The sequence below is a fragment of the Engystomops pustulosus genome, chromosome 9 (genome assembly GCF_040894005.1).
Source record: "Engystomops pustulosus chromosome 9, aEngPut4.maternal, whole genome shotgun sequence".
NCBI classification, from domain to species: Eukaryota; Metazoa; Chordata; class Amphibia; order Anura; family Leptodactylidae; genus Engystomops; species Engystomops pustulosus.
This window is the reverse complement of record NC_092419.1, coordinates 1,777,257-1,797,214: the sequence shown is the minus strand read 5'-3', so window position 1 is coordinate 1,797,214 and position 19,958 is coordinate 1,777,257. Positions and strand designations below refer to the sequence as shown.

The window sequence follows — 19,958 nt, the reverse complement described above, 5'->3', positions numbered from 1 at the left end:
GTCTGCACGTATCTGTAGCTGTTTGCACTTATCTGTAGCTGTATATATGTATCTATCTGCCTGTATGTATGTCTTGCTGCATGTGTGGATGTGTGAATGATATGAATCATCCAAATATACATGAGAAGCAGAGAGGGTTCTGTGTCAGCAGTGATGATGAGGTGTGTATTATGAGGTTCTGCAGTAGCAAAGTTGTGCATTATGAGGTTCAGCAGCAGTGATGTGCATTATAAGGTTCCGCAGCAGCTCAGGTGTGTATTATGAGGTTCTGCAGCAGCTCAGGTGTGTATTATGAGGTTCTGAAGTAGCAAAGTTGTGCATTATGAGGTTCAGCAGCAGTGATGTGTATTATGAGGTTCTGCAGCAGCTAAGATGTGTATTATGAGGTTCCGCAGCAGCCAAGATGTGTATTATGAGGTTCCACAGCAGCTGAGGTGTGTATTATGTGGTTCCGCAGCAGCTGAGGTGTGTATTATGAGGTTCTGCAGCAGGTGAAGTGTGTATTATGAGGTTCTGCAGCAGCTGAGTTGAAGTTTCAGTTTTGCTCCAGGGAACAGGAGACTGTTTTAGTTTTTGAATTTTTAATGCTGGCACGTGAGGTCACAGCAAAGGGGCCCACTGAGGCACTGTCGCCCAGGGGCCTACTGAAACCTGGAGCCGGCCCTGACTGTTTGTCTCCTGCGCCCTTAAGGCAATTAAATATAAAATGTAACCTGTGTTGCTCTTTTATCTCGATCCACGAATCCCCACGTCCGAGTCTCGCTCATATACATGCAACAAGGTTGGTTCCTCACGCTGTATAATCCCGTTACGGACCGGGCTTTGATTATAGGAGAACTGGTGGCAGCTTATTGGTTTGATAATAAGGGTTTTGATTTATGGTTGTGCCATATCTGGAGGTTGTGTGAACTTCCTGTGCCTTCTAGAACCCGTGCGTTCTGGGAGTGTCTATAAAAGGATAATTAATTGACCTTGGATACCCCTCAGGGGTCCGAAATATCATGTTTTACACTCACCTTACTGCTATGCTATGTCCTGCATGTGGCTCCCTGTATCTATTTGCAAACAGAGGCTGCAGTCGACTCCATGTTCAGCGGAGGCCTATAAGACTGCAGCAATGATGTCCCCAGAGTGCACAGGGGGCAGGAGAGAGCGTGCAGTACAGGACAACCTCCATAGAGCCGGTGTCACCTACCCTATAGTGTCCACCAATGGTTTTATTACACGGAGCAGAACTTAAACTACAAAGGGATAAAAGGGCAGATTTACTTCTTGATAAGAGCTGGTGATGGATACGTACAGTGATGGTAATTTTGGCAATCCAGGGATACACTTCTTGCACTCCTTCCTCCCCTTTAGATGGATCTTTAGAAAGTCCACACATCTGGAGAACTTCTGCTTCATCTGAAAGCAAGTAAGACGCATGCTAGATAGATACAAGCCATGTATTCATGGTCAGAGCAAGGTTTGTGGGTGACCATCGCCCCTCTATGAGGCCAAACCCATTAGTGGCACATAGAGGAGAAGTTGTGGATGACCACAGCTCACAACATTGAAGGTGTAATCACCTCCTCACAGCAATGGGAAGGAAGACGTGTAAATGATGTTACCTAACATCTCGTCAAAGGCCTCCTTCATATGATCTACAGACTCCATCTTGAAGACGTGCTTCTCAGGATCTTTCTTGGATGCAATATCATTGATTTCATTCTCGCTTATGTCTTCTCCCAGACCAAAGACATAGACATCTGTCAGGTAGAGAGAAGAGGTCCATCACACTTAGATATCATCAGAGAATGTTAGGCCCCTCTACACATAACAGCGGAGGTCAGGTCCAACAAAATCGGCAGGGTTGGCCAACGTCAACGTTGGCCCTTCTAGAACATATTAGTTTGGTGAGGAAAGGGGCACCAGGTGTTATACAATCTTTATGGGGTCATCCATAAAGATGGTAAAATAGACCATCCAAGGAGAACGCCAGACAACTCACATGATGACCGAGTAGAGAAATACTCATCACTTTGGTGTATGGACGTGTTACTCTTACCAGGATTACTTGTCAGGAGTCGTATACCAGTTTTAGTAGCAGTCGGGCGGCTACCACAACACTCGGGGCAGTTCAGATCTTTGTGGCAAATGTGCAGCTATATTTACCACAGAGATAAGAGCATAAGATTAAATGGGCTTTTCCCACCCAAGGTCCAAAAGAACATGTCCTATCCTCTAAACAAAAAGAACCAAATAAATCCTAGAACTCCCCCCCCCCTATATGACTGCATTATATGTATGTATGTACCATATAGATTTCATACCTAGAAAATCTTCACGATTATTGTTCTTCCGAATGTCCAGAAGTTCTCTGATCTTCTTCATCTCCACAACTGGGTCCCCTCCCATGTTATGCTTTCCTAGCCGGGTGAAAGATGAGGTTGTGAAGTGGAAATGATGACAATAACAGCAAATCAGGGAGGTAAGATAAGAGCAGTGTTAGACGGGATCCCTTGAGGTCCTGGAGGAGATCGTTCTAAGGTCCTAAGTGATTGTAAAGTCAAAGCCAACAGGGATTGTCTTCGGCAGACAGTTAGGGCATGATCACCTGGGCTTTCAGGGGACTTTTTTGTATTTTGGTGGCTGCTTTACTTCTACTTGAAGTGGTAGGTTTAAGAAGGCAATACCGAGCACCAGCCCAGGGTAAGCTCAGGGTGAGCTGGTGCCGGAGCTTATTTTTGTTAGCGTTTTAAACCGCTGTATCGCAGTTTAAGACACTTTTTAAACTTTATAGCCGATGCTTCGGCGCAGGAGGTACGTGCTCGTCACTTACCATGCGCGCGACTGTGCGCGCGGCTACATAGGAAGTGAAGAAAGCCGCGCGCATGGTAAGCGCCGAGCACGTACCTCCTGCACCGAAGCAGCTTCGGCTATAAAGTTTAAAAAGTGTTTTAAACCGCGATACAGCGGTTTAAAACGCTAACAAAAATAAGCTCCGGCACCAGCGCACCCTGAGCTCACTCTGAGCTGGTGCTCGGTATTTCCTTCTTAAACACATCACTTCAAGTGGTAGGTTTCCTTTAACCACGGCAGAGAATTTGTGGGAATTTGTAGAGGAAGATGAAGCGTTGGCTGCACATTTAAGAGGAAATAATAAGTAGAAGGATGTCTGCGATGGTACAAGGAGGAAATACTGGTGAGGTGTGGAAGAGAAACTCATATCCAACCCTCAGCGGTTACTCACCATCTGTCATCAGCAGGATAACATTTCTTGTTTCCAGAAATTTTTGGGGCTCATTAGTGTTTTGCAGAGACAACATGCCGTGGACTTCGATCAGTGCACCCCGAGTGTTGGTTCCCATTTTATCGTCATGTTCTATTGAACAAAACCCAAGAACATTGAAATGATGGACAAGACGGAAAATAAGAAAGGTCTTCAGGTGTGTCCAAAATAAGACAATTGTAATGGGGCAACTCCGGGGTTATACATCATTTCCTAGGACCCTCCGAGCCAAATGTCCGGAATTCACCTAAACATTTTATGGGGTAGTCCAGGATTTTGTGTTGATGGTCAATCCTCACCTCGATAACTGAATTTTCTTATCCTCTCAATGACGGCGTCAGCGTCCGTGCTGTCATCATCAGAGAGCCGCACAATGGGTTTGGCATACGATGCGTAGGAGATAACAGCGTAGCGAGGAATGAAGTCAAAGCTGGCCATCTGTGGAGACAATTATATGTTCCATCAAGTCTTCAAACACAATCATAGCAAGTAACTTACAAAGATATCACAGGAGACTAGAAATGTCCCCCATAAGGTCTAAATTACAACCCTCAGAGGTCCTGCTGCTGGGAACATAACCCCTTAGATGCGGTGGTCAGTTAGACACCATGAGGGAGGTTATTATTAATCCATTTATATGCAGGTGATTTATATCTTATGCTGCTACTATCCCAGTCTATGTCTGGATGATAGTAATACAGGGACACTATATGATATGGCTTTTTAATATATTCTGTGAACTCATAACATATAAGGGATTAGAGACAGAGTGCAGTCAGAAGAAGGAACCACTCCCGTCCCCATCCAACATGAACCTGCCCCTGCATATAACTAAGAGGTCAGAGGTCATCAGATTGCAGATGTTCTTCATACCTTCTCTATGAACACAATGCTGGCCTCCTTAGCGGTTTTGAAGTTGTCCGGTCCAACACTTTTAGAAGAATCGATGATAATGAAGATGTTCATGAGACCGTCTTTCTTTACTTGTATTTTACGATCACTTTGCTCTACAAAATATAGAAGGGACATATCAGTATCATTATTGGAATCTTAAAACCTTATTGAAGTCAGAACTGAGCCAAAAGAAAGTCAATTTATTTGGAGAAAAAAACAAGTTATCAGACAACTCCATCAATGGCGAAACATCTCCAACCCGATCCATCATGTCCCATACTATACTGCTGATCAGACATCTCCAACCCGATCCATCATGTCCCATACTATACTGCTGATCAGACATCTCCAACCCGATCCATCATGTCCCATACTATACTGCTGATCAGACATCTCCAACCCGATCCATCGTGTCCCATACTATACTGCTGATCAGACATCTCCGGCCTTGTCCATCATGTCCCATACTATACTGCTGATCAGACATCTCTGGCCTTGTCCATCATGTCCCATACTATACTGCTGATCAGACATCTCTGGCCTTGTCCATCATGTCCCATACTATACTGCTGATCAGACATCTCCAGCCTTGTCCATCATGTCCCATACTATACTGCTGATCAGACATCTCCGGCCTTGTCCATCATGTCCCATACTATACTGCTGATCAGACATCTCCAGCCTTGTCCATCATGTCCCATACTATACTGCTGATCAGACATCTCTGGCCTTGTCCATCATGTCCCATACTATACTGCTGATCAGACATCTCCAGCCTTGTCCATCATGTCCCATACTATACTGCTGATCAGACATCTCCGGCCTTGTCCATCATGTCCCATACTATACTGCTGATCAGACATCTCCAGCCTTGTCCATCATGTCCCATACTATACTGCTGATCAGACATCTCCGGCCTTGTCCATCATGTCCCATACTATACTGCTGATCAGACATCTCCGGCCTTGTCCATCATGTCCCATACTATACTGCTGATCAGACATCTCCAGCCTTGTCCATCATGTCCCATACTATACTGCTGATCAGACATCTCCGGCCTTGTCCATCATGTCCCATACTATACTGCTGATCAGACATCTCCAGCCTTGTCCATCATGTCCCATACTATACTGCTGATCAGACATCTCCGGCCTTGTCCATCATGTCCCATACTATACTGCTGATCAGACATCTCCAACCCGATCCATCATGTCCCATACTATACTGCTGTTCAGACATCTCTGGCCTTGTCCATCATGTCCCATACTATACTGCTGATCAGACATCTCCAGCCTTGTCCATCATGTCCCATACTATACTGCTGATCAGACATCTCCGGCCTTGTCTATCATGTCCCATACTATACTGCTGATCAGACATCTCTGGTCTTGTCCATCATGTCCCATACTATACTGCTGATCAGACATCTCCGGCCTTGTCCATCATGTCCCATACGATACTGCTGTTCAGACATCTCCGGCCTTGTTCATCATGTCCCATACTATACTGCTGGTCAGACATCTTTTGCCTTGTCCATCATGTCCCATACTATATTGCTGATCAGACATCTCCGGCCTTGTCTATCATGTCCCATACTATACTGCTGGTCAGACATCTTTTGCCTTGTCCATCATGTCCCATACTATACTGCTGATCAGACATCTCCGGCCTTGTCCATCATGTCCCATACTATACTGCTGATCAGACATCTCCGGCCTTGTCCATCATGTCCCATACTATAATGCAGTTCAGACATCTCCGGCCTTGTCCATCATGTCCCATACTATACTGCTGATCAGACATCTCCGGCCTTGTCCATCATGTCCCATACTATACTGCTGGTCAGACATCTCCGGCCTTGTCCATCATGTCCCATACTATACTGCTGATCAGACATCTCCGGCCTTGTCCATCATGTCCCATACTATACTGCTGATCAGACATCTCCGGCCTTGTCCATCATGTCCCATACTATACTGCTGATCAGACATCTCTGGCCTTGTCCATCATGTCCCATACTATACTGCTGTTCAGACATCTCTGGCCTTGTCCATCATGTCCCATACTATAGTGCTGATCAGACATCTCCGGCCTTGTCCATCATGTCCCATACTATACTGCTGATCAGACATCTCTGGCCTTGTCCATCATGTCCCATACTATACTGCTAATCAGACATCTCTGGCCTTGTCCATCATGTCCCATACTATACTGCTGATCAGACATCTCCGGCCTTGTCCATCATGTCCCATACTATACTGCTGGTCAGACATCTCCAGCCTTGTCCATCATGTCCCATACTATACTGCTGATCAGACATCTCTGGCCTTGTCCATCATGTCCCATACTATACTGCTGATCAGACATCTCCGGCCTTGTCCATCATGTCCCATACTATACTGCTGATCAGACATCTCTGGCCTTGTCCATCATGTCCCACACTATACTGCTGATCAGACATCTCCGGCCTTGTCCATCATGTCCCATACTATACTGCTGATCAGACATCTCTGGCCTTGTCCATCATGTCCCATACCATACTGCTGATCAGACATCTCTGGCCTTGTCCATCATGTCCCATACTATACTGCTGATCAGATATATCCGGCCTTGTCCATCATGTCCCATACTATACTGCTGATCAGATATATCCGGCCTTGTCCATCATGTCCCATACTATACTGCTGATCAGACATCTCCGGCCTTGTCCATCATGTCCCATACTATACTGCTGATCAGACATCTCCGGCCTTGTCCATCATGTCCCATACTATACTGCTGATCAGACATCTCCGCCTTGTCCATCATGTCCCATACTATACTGCTGATCAGACATCTCCGGCCTTGTCCATCATGTCCCATACTATACTGCTGCTCAGATATCTCTGGCCTTGTCCATCATGTCCCATACTATACTGCTAATCAGACATCTCTGGCCTTGTCCATCATGTCCCATACTATACTGCTGATCAGACATCTCCAGCCTTGTCCATCATGTCCCATACTATACTGCTGATCAGACATCTCCGGCCTTGTCCATCATGTCCCATACTATACTGCTGCTCCGACATCTCTGGCCTTGTCCATCATGTCCCATACTATACTGCTGATCAGATATATCCGGCCTTGTCCATCATGTCCCATACTATACTGCTGATCAGACATCTCCGGCCTTGTCCATCATGTCCCATACTATACTGCTGATCAGACATCTCCGGCCTTGTCTATCATGTCCCATACTATACTGCTGATCAGACATCTCCGGCCTTGTCTATCATGTCCCATACTATACTGCTGATCAGACATCTCTAGCCTTGTCCATCATGTCCCATACTATACTACTGATCAGACATCTCCGGCCTTGTCCATCATGTCCCATACTATACTGCTGATCAGACATCTTCGGCCTTGTCCATCATGTCCCATACTATACTGCTGCTCAGACATCTCTGGCCTTGTCCATCATGTCCCATACTATACTGCTGATCAGATATATCCGGCCTTGTCCATCATGTCCCATACTATACTGCTGATCAGACATCTCCGGCCTTGTCCATCATGTCCCATACTATACTGCTGATCAGACATCTCCGGCCATGTCCATCATGTCCCATACTATACTGCTGATCAGACATCTCCTGCCTTGTCTATCATGTCCCATACTATACTGCTGCTCAGACATCTCTGGCCTTGTCCATAATGTCCCATACTATACTGCTGATCAGATATATCCGGCCTTGTCCATCATGTCCCATACTATACTGCTGATCAGACATCTCCAACCCGATCCATCGTGTCCCATACTATACTGCTGATCAGACATCTCCGGCCTTGTCCATCATGTCCCATACTATACTGCTGATCAGACATCTCTGGCCTTGTCCATCATGTCCCATACTATACTGCTGATCAGACATCTCTGGCCTTGTCCATCATGTCCCATACTATACTGCTGATCAGAAATGTCCAGCCTTGTCCATCATGTCCCATACTATACTGCTGATCAGACATCTCCGGCCTTGTCCATCATGTCCCATACTATACTGCTGATCAGACATCTCCGGCCTTGTCCATCATGTCCCATACTATACTGCTGATCAGACATCTCCAACCCGATCCATCATGTCCCATACTATACTGCTGTTCAGACATCTCTGGCCTTGTCCATCATGTCCCATACTATACTGCTGATCAGACATCTCCAGCCTTGTCCATCATGTCCCATACTATACTGCTGATCAGACATCTCCGGCCTTGTCTATCATGTCCCATACTATACTGCTGATCAGACATCTCTGGTCTTGTCCATCATGTCCCATACTATACTGCTGATCAGACATCTCTGGCCTTGTCCATCATGTCCCATACCATACTGCTGTTCAGACATCTCCGGCCTTGTTCATCATGTCCCATACTATACTGTTGGTCAGACATCTTTTGCCTTGTCCATCATGTCCCATACTATACTGCTGATCAGACATCTCCGGCCTTGTCTATCATGTCCCATACTATACTGCTGGTCAGACATCTTTTGCCTTGTCCATCATGTCCCATACTATACTGCTGATCAGACATCTCCGGCCTTGTCCATCATGTCCCATACTATACTGCTGATCAGACATCTCCGGCCTTGTCCATCATGTCCCATACTATAATGCAGTTCAGACATCTCCGGCCTTGTCCATCATGTCCCATACTATACTGCTGATCAGACATCTCTGGCCTTGTCCATCATGTCCCATACTATACTGCTGTTCAGACATCTCCGGCCTTGTCCATCATGTCCCATACTATACTGCTGGTCAGACATCTCCGGCCTTGTCCATCATGTCCCATACTATACTGCTGATCAGACATCTCCGGCCTTGTCCATCATGTCCCATACTATACTGCTGATCAGACATCTCCGGCCTTGTCCATCATGTCCCATACTATACTGCTGATCAGACATCTCTGGCCTTGTCCATCATGTCCCATACTATACTGCTGTTCAGACATCTCTGGCCTTGTCCATCATGTCCCATACTATACTGCTGATCAGACATCTCTGGCCTTGTCCATCATGTCCCATACTATACTGCTAATCAGACATCTCTGGCCTTGTCCATCATGTCCCATACTATACTGCTGATCAGACATCTCCGGCCTTGTCCATCATGTCCCATACTATACTGCTGGTCAGACATCTCCGGCCTTGTCCATCATGTCCCATACTATACTGCTGATCAGACATCTCTGGCCTTGTCTATCATGTCCCATACTATACTGCTGATCAGACATCTCTGGCCTTGTCTATCATGTCCCATACTATACTGCTGATCAGACATCTCCGGCCTTGTCCATCATGTCCCATACTATACTGCTGATCAGACATCTCTGGCCTTGTCCATCATGTCCCACACTATACTGCTGATCAGACATCTCCGGCCTTGTCCATCATGTCCCATACCATACTGCTGATCAGACATCTCTGGCCTTGTCCATCATGTCCCATACTATACTGCTGATCAGATATATCCGGCCTTGTCCATCATGTCCCATACTATACTGCTGATCAGATATATCCGGCCTTGTCCATCATGTCCCATACTATACTGCTGATCAGACATCTCCGGCCTTGTCCATCATGTCCCATACTGTACTGCTGATCAGACATCTCCGGCCTTGTCCATCATGTCCCATACTATACTGCTGATCAGACATCTCCGGCCTTGTCCATCATGTCCCATACTATACTGCTGATCAGACATCTCCGGCCTTGTCCATCATGTCCCATACTATACTGCTGCTCAGACATCTCTGGCCTTGTCCATCATGTCCCATACTATACTGCTAATCAGACATCTCTGGCCTTGTCCATCATGTCCCATACTATACTGCTGATCAGATATATCCGGCCTTGTCCATCATGTCCCATACTATACTGCTGATCAGACATCTCTGGCCTTGTCCATCATGTCCCATACTATACTGCTGATTAGACATCTCCAGCCTTGTCCATCATGTCCCATACTATACTGCTGATCAGACATCTCCGGCCTTGTCCATCATGTCCCATACTATACTGCTGATCAGACATCTCCGGCCTTGTCCATCATGTCCCATACTATACTGCTGATCAGACATCTCCGGCCTTGTCCATCATGTCCCATACTATACTGCTGTTCAGACATCTCTAGCCTTGTGTATCATGTCCCATACTATACTGCTGATCAGACATCTCCGGCCTTGTCCATCATGTCCCATACTATACTGCTGGTCAGACATCTCTGGCCTTGTCCATCATGTCCCATACTATACTGCTGCTCCGACATCTCTGGCCTTGTCCATCATGTCCCATACTATACTGCTGATCAGATATATCCGGCCTTGTCCATCATGTCCTATACTATACTGCTGATCAGACATCTCCGGCCTTGTCCATCATTTCCCATACTATACTGCTGATCAGACATCTCCGGCCATGTCCATCATGTCCCATACTATACTGCTGCTCCGACATCTCTGGCCTTGTCCATCATGTCCCATACTATACTGCTGATCAGATATATCCGGCCTTGTCCATCATGTCCCATACTATACTGCTGATCAGACATCTCCGGCCTTGTCCATCATGTCCCATACTATACTGCTGATCAGACATCTCCGGCCTTGTCTATCATGTCCCATACTATACTGCTGATCAGACATCTCCGGCCTTGTCTATCATGTCCCATACTATACTGCTGATCAGACATCTCTAGCCTTGTCCATCATGTCCCATACTATACTACTGATCAGACATCTCCGGCCTTGTCCATCATGTCCCATACTATACTGCTGATCAGACATCTTCGGCCTTGTCCATCATGTCCCATACTATACTGCTGCTCAGACATCTCTGGCCTTGTCCATCATGTCCCATACTATACTGCTGATCAGATATATCCGGCCTTGTCCATCATGTCCCATACTATACTGCTGATCAGACATCTCCGGCCTTGTCCATCATGTCCCATACTATACTGCTGATCAGACATCTCCGGCCATGTCCATCATGTCCCATACTATACTGCTGATCAGACATCTCCGGCCTTGTCTATCATGTCCCATACTATACTGCTGCTCAGACATCTCTGGCCTTGTCCATAATGTCCCATACTATACTGCTGATCAGATATATCCGGCCTTGTCCATCATGTCCCATACTATACTGCTGATCAGACATCTCCGGCCTTGTCCATCATGTCCCATACTATACTGCTGATCAGACATCTCTGGCCTTGTCCATCATGTCCCATACTATACTGCTGATCAGACATCTCTGTCCTTGTCCATCATGTCCCATACTATACTGCTGATCAGACATCTCCGGCCTTGTCTATCATGTCCCATACTATACTGCTGATCAGACATCTCTGGCCTTGTACATCATGTCCCATACTATACTGCTGATCAGACATCTCTGGCCTTGTCCATCATGTCCCATACTATACTGCTGATCAGACATCTCTGGCCTTGTCCATCATGTCCCATACTATACTGCTGATCAGACATCTCCAACCCGATCCATCGTGTCCCATACTATACTGCTGATCAGACATCTCCGGCCTTGTCTATCATGTCCCATACTATACTGCTGATCAGACATTTCTGGCCTTGTCCATCATGTCCCATTCTATACTGCTGTTCAGACATCTGCGGCCTTGTCCATCATGTCCCATACTATACTGCTGATCAGATATCTCTGGCCTTGTCCATCATGTCCCATACTATACTGCTGATCAGACATCTCTGGCCTTGTCCATCATGTCCTATACTATACTGCTGATCAGATATCTCCGGCCTTGTCCATCATGTCCCATACTATACTGCTGTTCAGACATCTCTAGCCTTGTGTATCATGTCCCATACTATACTGCTGATCAGACATCTCCGGCCTTGTCCATCATGTCTCATACTATACTGCTGATCAGACATCTCCGGCCTTGTCCATCATGTCCCATACTATACTGCTGCTCAGACATCTCCGGCCTTGTCCATCATGTCCCATACTATACTGCTGATCAGACATCTCTGGCCTTGTCCATCATGTCCCATACTATACTGCTGATCAGACATCTCCGGCCTTGTCTATCATGTCCCATACTATACTGCTGATCAGACATTTCTGGCCTTGTCCATCATGTCCCATACTATACTGCTGATCAGACATCTCTGGCCTTGTCCCTCATGTCCCATACTATACTGCTGATCAGTTACCTCTGGCCTTGTCTATCATGGTCCATACTATACTGCTGGTCAGACATCTCCGTCCTTGTCCATCATGTCCCATACTATACTGCTGATCAGACATCTCCGGCCTTGTCCATCATGTCCCATACTATACTGCTGATCAGACATCTCCGGCCTTGTCTGACATGTCCCATACTATACTGCTGATCAGACATCTCCTGCCTTGTCCATCATGTCCCATACTATACTGCTGATCAGACATCTCCGGCCTTGTCCATCATGTCCCATACTATACTGCTGGTCAGACATCTCCGGCCTTGTCTATCATGTCCCATACTATACTGCTGGTCAGACATCTCCGGCCTTGTCCATCATGTCCCATACTATAATGCTGCTCAGACATCTCTGGCCTTGTACATCATGTCCCATACTATACTGCTGATCAGACATCTCCGGCCTTGTCCATCATGTCCCATACTATACTGCTGATCAGACATCTCCGGCCTTGTCCATCATGTCCCATACTATACTGCTGATTAGACATCTCCGGCCTTGTCCATCATGTCCCATACTATACTGCTGATCAGACATCTCCGGCCTTGTCCATCATGTCCCATGCTATACTGCTGATCAGACATCTCCAGCCTTGTCTATCATGTCCCATACTATACTGCTGATCAGACATCTCCAGCCTTGTCTATCATGTCCCATACTATACTGCTGATCAGACATCTCTGGCCTTGTCCATCATGTCCCATACTATACTGCTGATCAGACATCTCTGGCCTTGTCCATCATGTCCCATACTATACTGCTGATCAGACATTTCCAGCCTTGTCCATCATGTCCCATACTATACTGCTGATCAGACATCTCTGGCCTTGTCCATCATGTCCCACACTATACTGCTGATCAGACATCTCCGGCCTTGTCCATCATGTCCCATACTATACTGCTGATCAGACATCTCCAGCCTTGTCCATCATGTCCCATACTATACTGCTGATCAGGTATATCTGACCTTGTCCATCATGTCCTATACTATACTGCTGATCAGACATCAATGTAAACATGAGATTTCACTTCTTAGGAAACTCATCTATAAACCATAACTGGACCCTGGACCTTGCTCTGTTTGTTCTCTTTAGTTGACTCCGGTAACTTATCAGAGTTAATTCCTTGGGAAATATTTTGTCATGTTTGTAGAACCCCAGGATACCAGAGTATCCACAGCATCGACACCAGGGCATCCACAGCATCGATACCAGCGTATCCACAGCATCGACACCAGCGCATCCACAGCATCGATACCAGAGCATCCACAGACACCAGAGTATCCACAGCATCCATACCAGAGCATCCACAGACACCAGCGTATCCACAGCATCGATACCAGAGCATTCACAGCATCGATACCAGATCATCCACAGACACCAGAGTATCCGCAGCATCGACACCAGCGCATCCACAGTATCGATACCAGAGCATCCACAGACACCAGAGTATCCGCAGCATCGATACCAGAGCATCCACAGACACCAGAGTATCCACAGCATCGATACCAGAGCATCCACAGACACCAGAGTATCCACAGCATCGACACCAGAGCATCCACAGACACCAGAGTATCCACAGCATGGACACTAGAGTATCCACAGCATCGATACCAGAGCATCCGCAGCATCGATACCAGAGCATCCACAGACACCAGAGTATCCGCAGCATCGATACCAGAGCATCCACAGACACCAGAGTATCCACAGCATCGACACCAGAGCATCCACAGACACCAGAGTATCCACAGCATGGACACTAGAGTATCCACAGCATCGATACCAGAGCATCCACAGCATCGACACCAGAGCATCCACAGACACCAGAGTATCCACAGCATCGAGACCAGCGCATCCACAGCATCGATACCAGAGCATTCACAGCATCGATACCAGATCATCCACAGACACCAGAGTATCCACAGCATCGACAACAGAGTATCCACAGACATTAGAGTATCCACAGACACTAGAGTATCCACAGACACCAGAGTATCCGCAGCATCGACACCAGCGCATCCACAGTATCGATACCAGAGCATCCACAGACACCAGAGTATCCGCAGCATCGATACCAGAGCATCCACAGACACCAGAGTATCCACAGCATCGATACCAGAGCATCCACAGACACCAGAGTATCCACATCCTCGACACCAGAGCATCCACCGACACCAGAGTATCCACAGACACCAGAGTATCCACAGACACCAGAGTATCCACAGCATCGACACCAGAGCATCCACAGACACCAGAGTATCTGCAGCATCGACACCAGTGCATCCACAACATCGACACCAGCGCATCCACAGCATCGACACCAGAGTATCCACAGACACCAGAGTATCCACAGACACCAGAGTATCCACAGCATCGACACCGGAGTATCCACAGACACCAGAGTATCCACAGACACCAGAGTATCCACAGCATCGATACCAGAGCATCCACAGACACCAGAGTATCCACAGCATCGACACCTGAGCATCCACAGACACCAGCGTATCCACATTATCGATACCAGAGCATCCACAGCATCGATACCAGAGCATCCACAGACACCAGCGTATCCACAGCATCCAGGGCTGGCTCCAGGTCTTAGTGGGCCCCTGGGCGACAAAGCCTTAGTGGGCCCCTCCGTGGACCGCCCCCCAGTGGCCACACTGCGCCCCCTCCCCCTGCGAACACACTGACCCTGGGGACACACTGAGCCCCCCCCTGGGGGAACCCACTGATCTCCCCCCCCCTGCGGACACACTGAACCCCCCCGCTCCTCTGCGGACACACTGAACCCCCCGCTCCCCTGCTGACATAATGATCCCCTCCACACACATTGAACCCCACCCCCCCCCTTCCCCCTGTGGACACAATGACCCCCCCTGCTGACACACAGTGTCTTATAGCAACACTGGTACAATTGATCCGGGGGCCCGAGTGGGCCACTCTAGTACCCCGGGGCCCCGGCACTTGCCCGGGTTGGCCGGGTGCTGGCGCCGGGCCTAACAGCATCGACACCAGAGCATCCACAGACACCAGAGTATCCACAGCATCGACACCAGTGTATCCGCAGCATCGACACCAGCGTATCCACAGCATCGATACCAGAGCATCCACAGACACCAGAGTATCCACAGCATCGATACCAGAGTATCCACAGCATCGATACCAGAGTATCCACAGCATTGACACCAGTGTATCCGCAGCATCAACACCAGCGCATCCACTGCTTGACACCAGAGTATCCACAGCATCGACACCAGAGTATCCACCGACACCAGAGTATCCACAGCATCCATACCAGAGTATCCACAGACACCAGAGTATCCACAGACACCAGAGTATCCACAGCATCGACACCAGAGTATCCACAGCATCGACACCAGAGTATCCGCAGCATCGACACCAGGGTATCCACAGACACCAGAGTATCCACAGACACCAGAGTATCGACAGCATCGACACCAGAGCATCCAAAACATCGACACCAGACTATCCACAGCATCGACACCAGAGTATCCACAGACACCAGAGTATCCACAGCATCCATACCAGAGTATCCACAGCATCGACACCAGAGTATCCACAGCATCCATACCAGAGTATCCACAGACACCAGGGTATCCACAGACACTAGAGTATCCACAGCATCCATACCAGAGTATCCACAGACACCAGAGTATCCACAGCATCCATACCAGAGTATCCACAGCATCGACACCAGAGTATCCACAGCATCCATACCAGAGTATCCACAGACACCAGGGTATCCGAAGACACTAGAGTATCCACAGCATCCATACCAGAGTATCCACAGACACCAGAGTATCCACAGACACCAGAGTACCCACAGCATCCATATCAGAGTATCCACAGACACCAGATATCCACAGCATCCGTACCAGAGTATCCACAGACACCAGAGTATCCACAGCATCGATACCAGAGTATCCACAGACACCAGAGTATCCACAGCATCCATACCAGAGTATCCACCGACACCAGAGTATCCGCAGCATCGACACCAGAGTATCCACAGACACCAGAGTATCCACAGACACCAGAGTATCCACAGCATCCATACCAGAGTATCCACAGACACCAGAGTATCCACAGACACCAGAGCATCCACAGCATCGATACCAGAGCATCCACAGCATCGATACCAGAGTATCCACAGACACCAGAGTATCCACAGCATCCATACCAGAGTATCCACAGACACCAGAGTACCCACAGCATCCATATCAGAGTATCCACAGACACCAGATATCCACAGCATCCGTACCAGAGTATCCACAGACACCAGAGTATCCACAGCATCGATACCAGAGTATCCACAGACACCAGAGTATCCACAGCATCCATACCAGAGTATCCACCGACACCAGAGTATCCGCAGCATCGACACCAGAGTATCCACAGACACCAGAGTATCCACAGACACCAGAGTATCCACAGCATCCATACCAGAGTATCCACAGACACCAGAGTATCCACAGACACCAGAGTATCCACAGCATCGACACCAGAGCATCCACAGCATCCATACCAGAGTATCCACAGACACCAGAGTATCCACAGCATCCATACCAGAGTATCCACAGACACCAGGGTATCCACAGACACTAGAGTATCCACAGCATCCATACCAGAGTATCCACAGACACCAGAGTATCCACAGCATCCATACCAGAGTATCCACAGCATCGACACCAGAGTATCCACAGCATCCATACCAGAGTATCCACAGACACCAGGGTATCCACAGACACTAGAGTATCCACAGCATCCATACCAGAGTATCCACAGACACCAGAGTATCCACAGACACCAGAGTACCCACAGCATCCATATCAGAGTATCCACAGACACCAGAGTATCCACAGCATCGACACCAGCGCATCCACAGACACCAGAGTATCCACAGCATCCATACCAGAGTATCCACAGACACTAGAGTATCCACAGCATCCATACCAGAGTATCCACAGACACCAGAGTATCCACAGCATCCATACCAGAGTATCCACAGCATCGACACCAGAGTATCCACAGCATCCATACCAGAGTATCCACAGACACCAGGGTATCCACAGACACTAGAGTATCCACAGCATCCATACCAGAGTATCCACAGACACCAGAGTATCCACAGACACCAGAGTATCCACAGCATCCGTACCAGAGTATCCACAGACACCAGAGTATCCACAGCATCGATACCAGAGTATCCACAGACACCAGAGTATCCACAGCATCCATACCAGAGTATCCACCGACACCAGAGTATCCACAGACACCAGAGTATCCACAGACACCAGAGTATCCACAGCATCCATACCAGAGTATCCACAGACACCAGAGTATCCACAGACACCAGAGCATCCACAGCATCGATACCAGAGTATCCACAGCATCGATACCAGAGTATCCACAGACACCAGAGTATCCACAGCATCCATACCAGAGTATCCACAGACACCAGAGTATCCACAGACACCAGAATATCCACAGCATCCATACCAGAGTATCCAAAGACACCAGAGTATCCACAGACACCAGAGCATCCACAGCATCGATACCAGAGTATCCACAGCATCGATACCAGAGTATCCACAGACACCAGAGTATCCACAGACACCAGAGTATCCACAGCATCCATACCAGAGTTTCCACAGACACCAGAGTATCCGCAGCATCGACACCAGAGTAACCACAGACACCAGAGTATCCGCAGCATCGACACCAGAGTAACCACAGACACCAGAGTATCCACAGCATCCATACCAGAGCATCCACAGCATTGATACCAGAGTATCCACCGACACCAGAGTATCCGCAGCATCGACACCAAAGTATCCACAGACACCAGAGTATCCACAGCATCGATACCAGAGTATCCACAGACACCAGATATCCACAGCATCCGTACCAGAGTATCCACAGACACCAGAGTATCCACAGCATCGATACCAGAGTATCCACAGACACCAGAGTATCCACAGCATCCATACCAGAGTATCCACCGACACCAGAGTATCCACAGACACCAGAGTATCCACAGCATCCATACCAGAGTATCCACAGACACCAGAGTATCCACAGACACCAGAGCATCCACAGCATCGATACCAGAGTATCCACAGCATCGATACCAGAGTATCCACAGACACCAGAGTATCCACAGCATCCATACCAGAGTATCCACAGACACCAGAGCATCCACAGCATCGATACCAGAGTATCCACAGCATCCATACCAGAGTATCCACAGACACCAGAGTATCCACAGACACCAGAATATCCACAGCATCCATACCAGAGTATCCACAGACACCAGAGTATCCACAGACACCAGAGCATCCACAGCATCGATACCAGAGTATCCACAGCATCGATACCAGAGTATCCACAGACACCAGAGTATCCACAGACACCAGAGTATCCACAGCATCCATACCAGAGTTTCCACAGACACCAGAGTATCCACAGACACCAGAGTATCCGCAGCATCGACACCAGAGTAACCACAGACACCAGAGTATCCACAGCATCGACACCAGAGTATCCACAGACACCAGAGTATCCACAGCATCCATACCAGAGCTTCCACAGCATCGATACCTGAGTATCCACCGACACCAGAGTATCCGCAGCATCGACACCAAAGTATCCACAGACACCAGAGTACCCACAGCATCCATATCAGAGTATCCACAGACACCAGATATCCACAGCATCCGTACCAGAGTATCCACAGACACCAGAGTATCCACAGCATCGATACCAGAGTATCCACAGACACCAGAGTATCCACAGCATCCATACCAGAGTATCCACCGACACCAGAGTATCCACAGACACCAGAGTATCCACAGACACCAGAGTATCCACAGCATCCATACCAGAGTATCCACAGACACCAGAGTATCCACAGACACCAGAGCATCCACAGCATCGATACCAGAGTATCCGCAGCATCGATACCAGAGTATCCACAGACACCAGAGTATCCACAGCATCCATACTAGAGTATCCACAGACACCAGAGTATCCACAGACACCAGAGTATCCACAGACACCAGAGTATCCACAGACACCAGAATATCCACAGCATCCATACCAGAGTATCCACAGACACCAGAGTATCCACAGACACCAGAGTATCCACAGCATCCATACCAGAGTTTCCACAGACACCAGAGTATCCACAGACACCAGAGTATCCGCAGCATCGACACCAGAGTATCCACAGACACCAGAGTATCCACAGCATCCATACCAGAGCATCCACAGCATCGATACCAGAGTATCCACCGACACCAGAGTATCCATGGACACCAGACTATCCGCAGCATCGACACCAAAGTATCCACAGACACCAGAGTATCCACAGCATCGATACCAGAGTATCCACCGACACCAGAGCATCCACAGACACCAGAGTATCCACAGCATCGACACCAGAGTATCCACCGACACCAGAGCATCCACAGCATCGACACCAGAGTATCCACAGCATCGAT

General features: G+C 48.1%; 1 protein-coding gene across 1 annotated transcript in view; it reads right to left on the bottom strand.

Moving 5' to 3' along the window:
* LOC140078099 (complement factor B-like) overlaps positions 1-19,958 on the bottom strand; it is a 65,822-nt gene that overhangs the window by 20,699 nt on the left and 25,165 nt on the right. Inside the window, exons 6-11 of the mRNA XM_072125948.1 lie at positions 4,145-4,278; positions 3,571-3,709; positions 3,233-3,364; positions 2,313-2,408; positions 1,611-1,748; positions 1,301-1,404 (exon numbers count right to left, since the gene is read on the bottom strand). Coding sequence (XP_071982049.1) covers positions 1,301-1,404; positions 1,611-1,748; positions 2,313-2,408; positions 3,233-3,364; positions 3,571-3,709; positions 4,145-4,278 — 743 coding nt within the window. The remainder of the gene's footprint in view (positions 1-1,300; positions 1,405-1,610; positions 1,749-2,312; positions 2,409-3,232; positions 3,365-3,570; positions 3,710-4,144; positions 4,279-19,958) is intronic.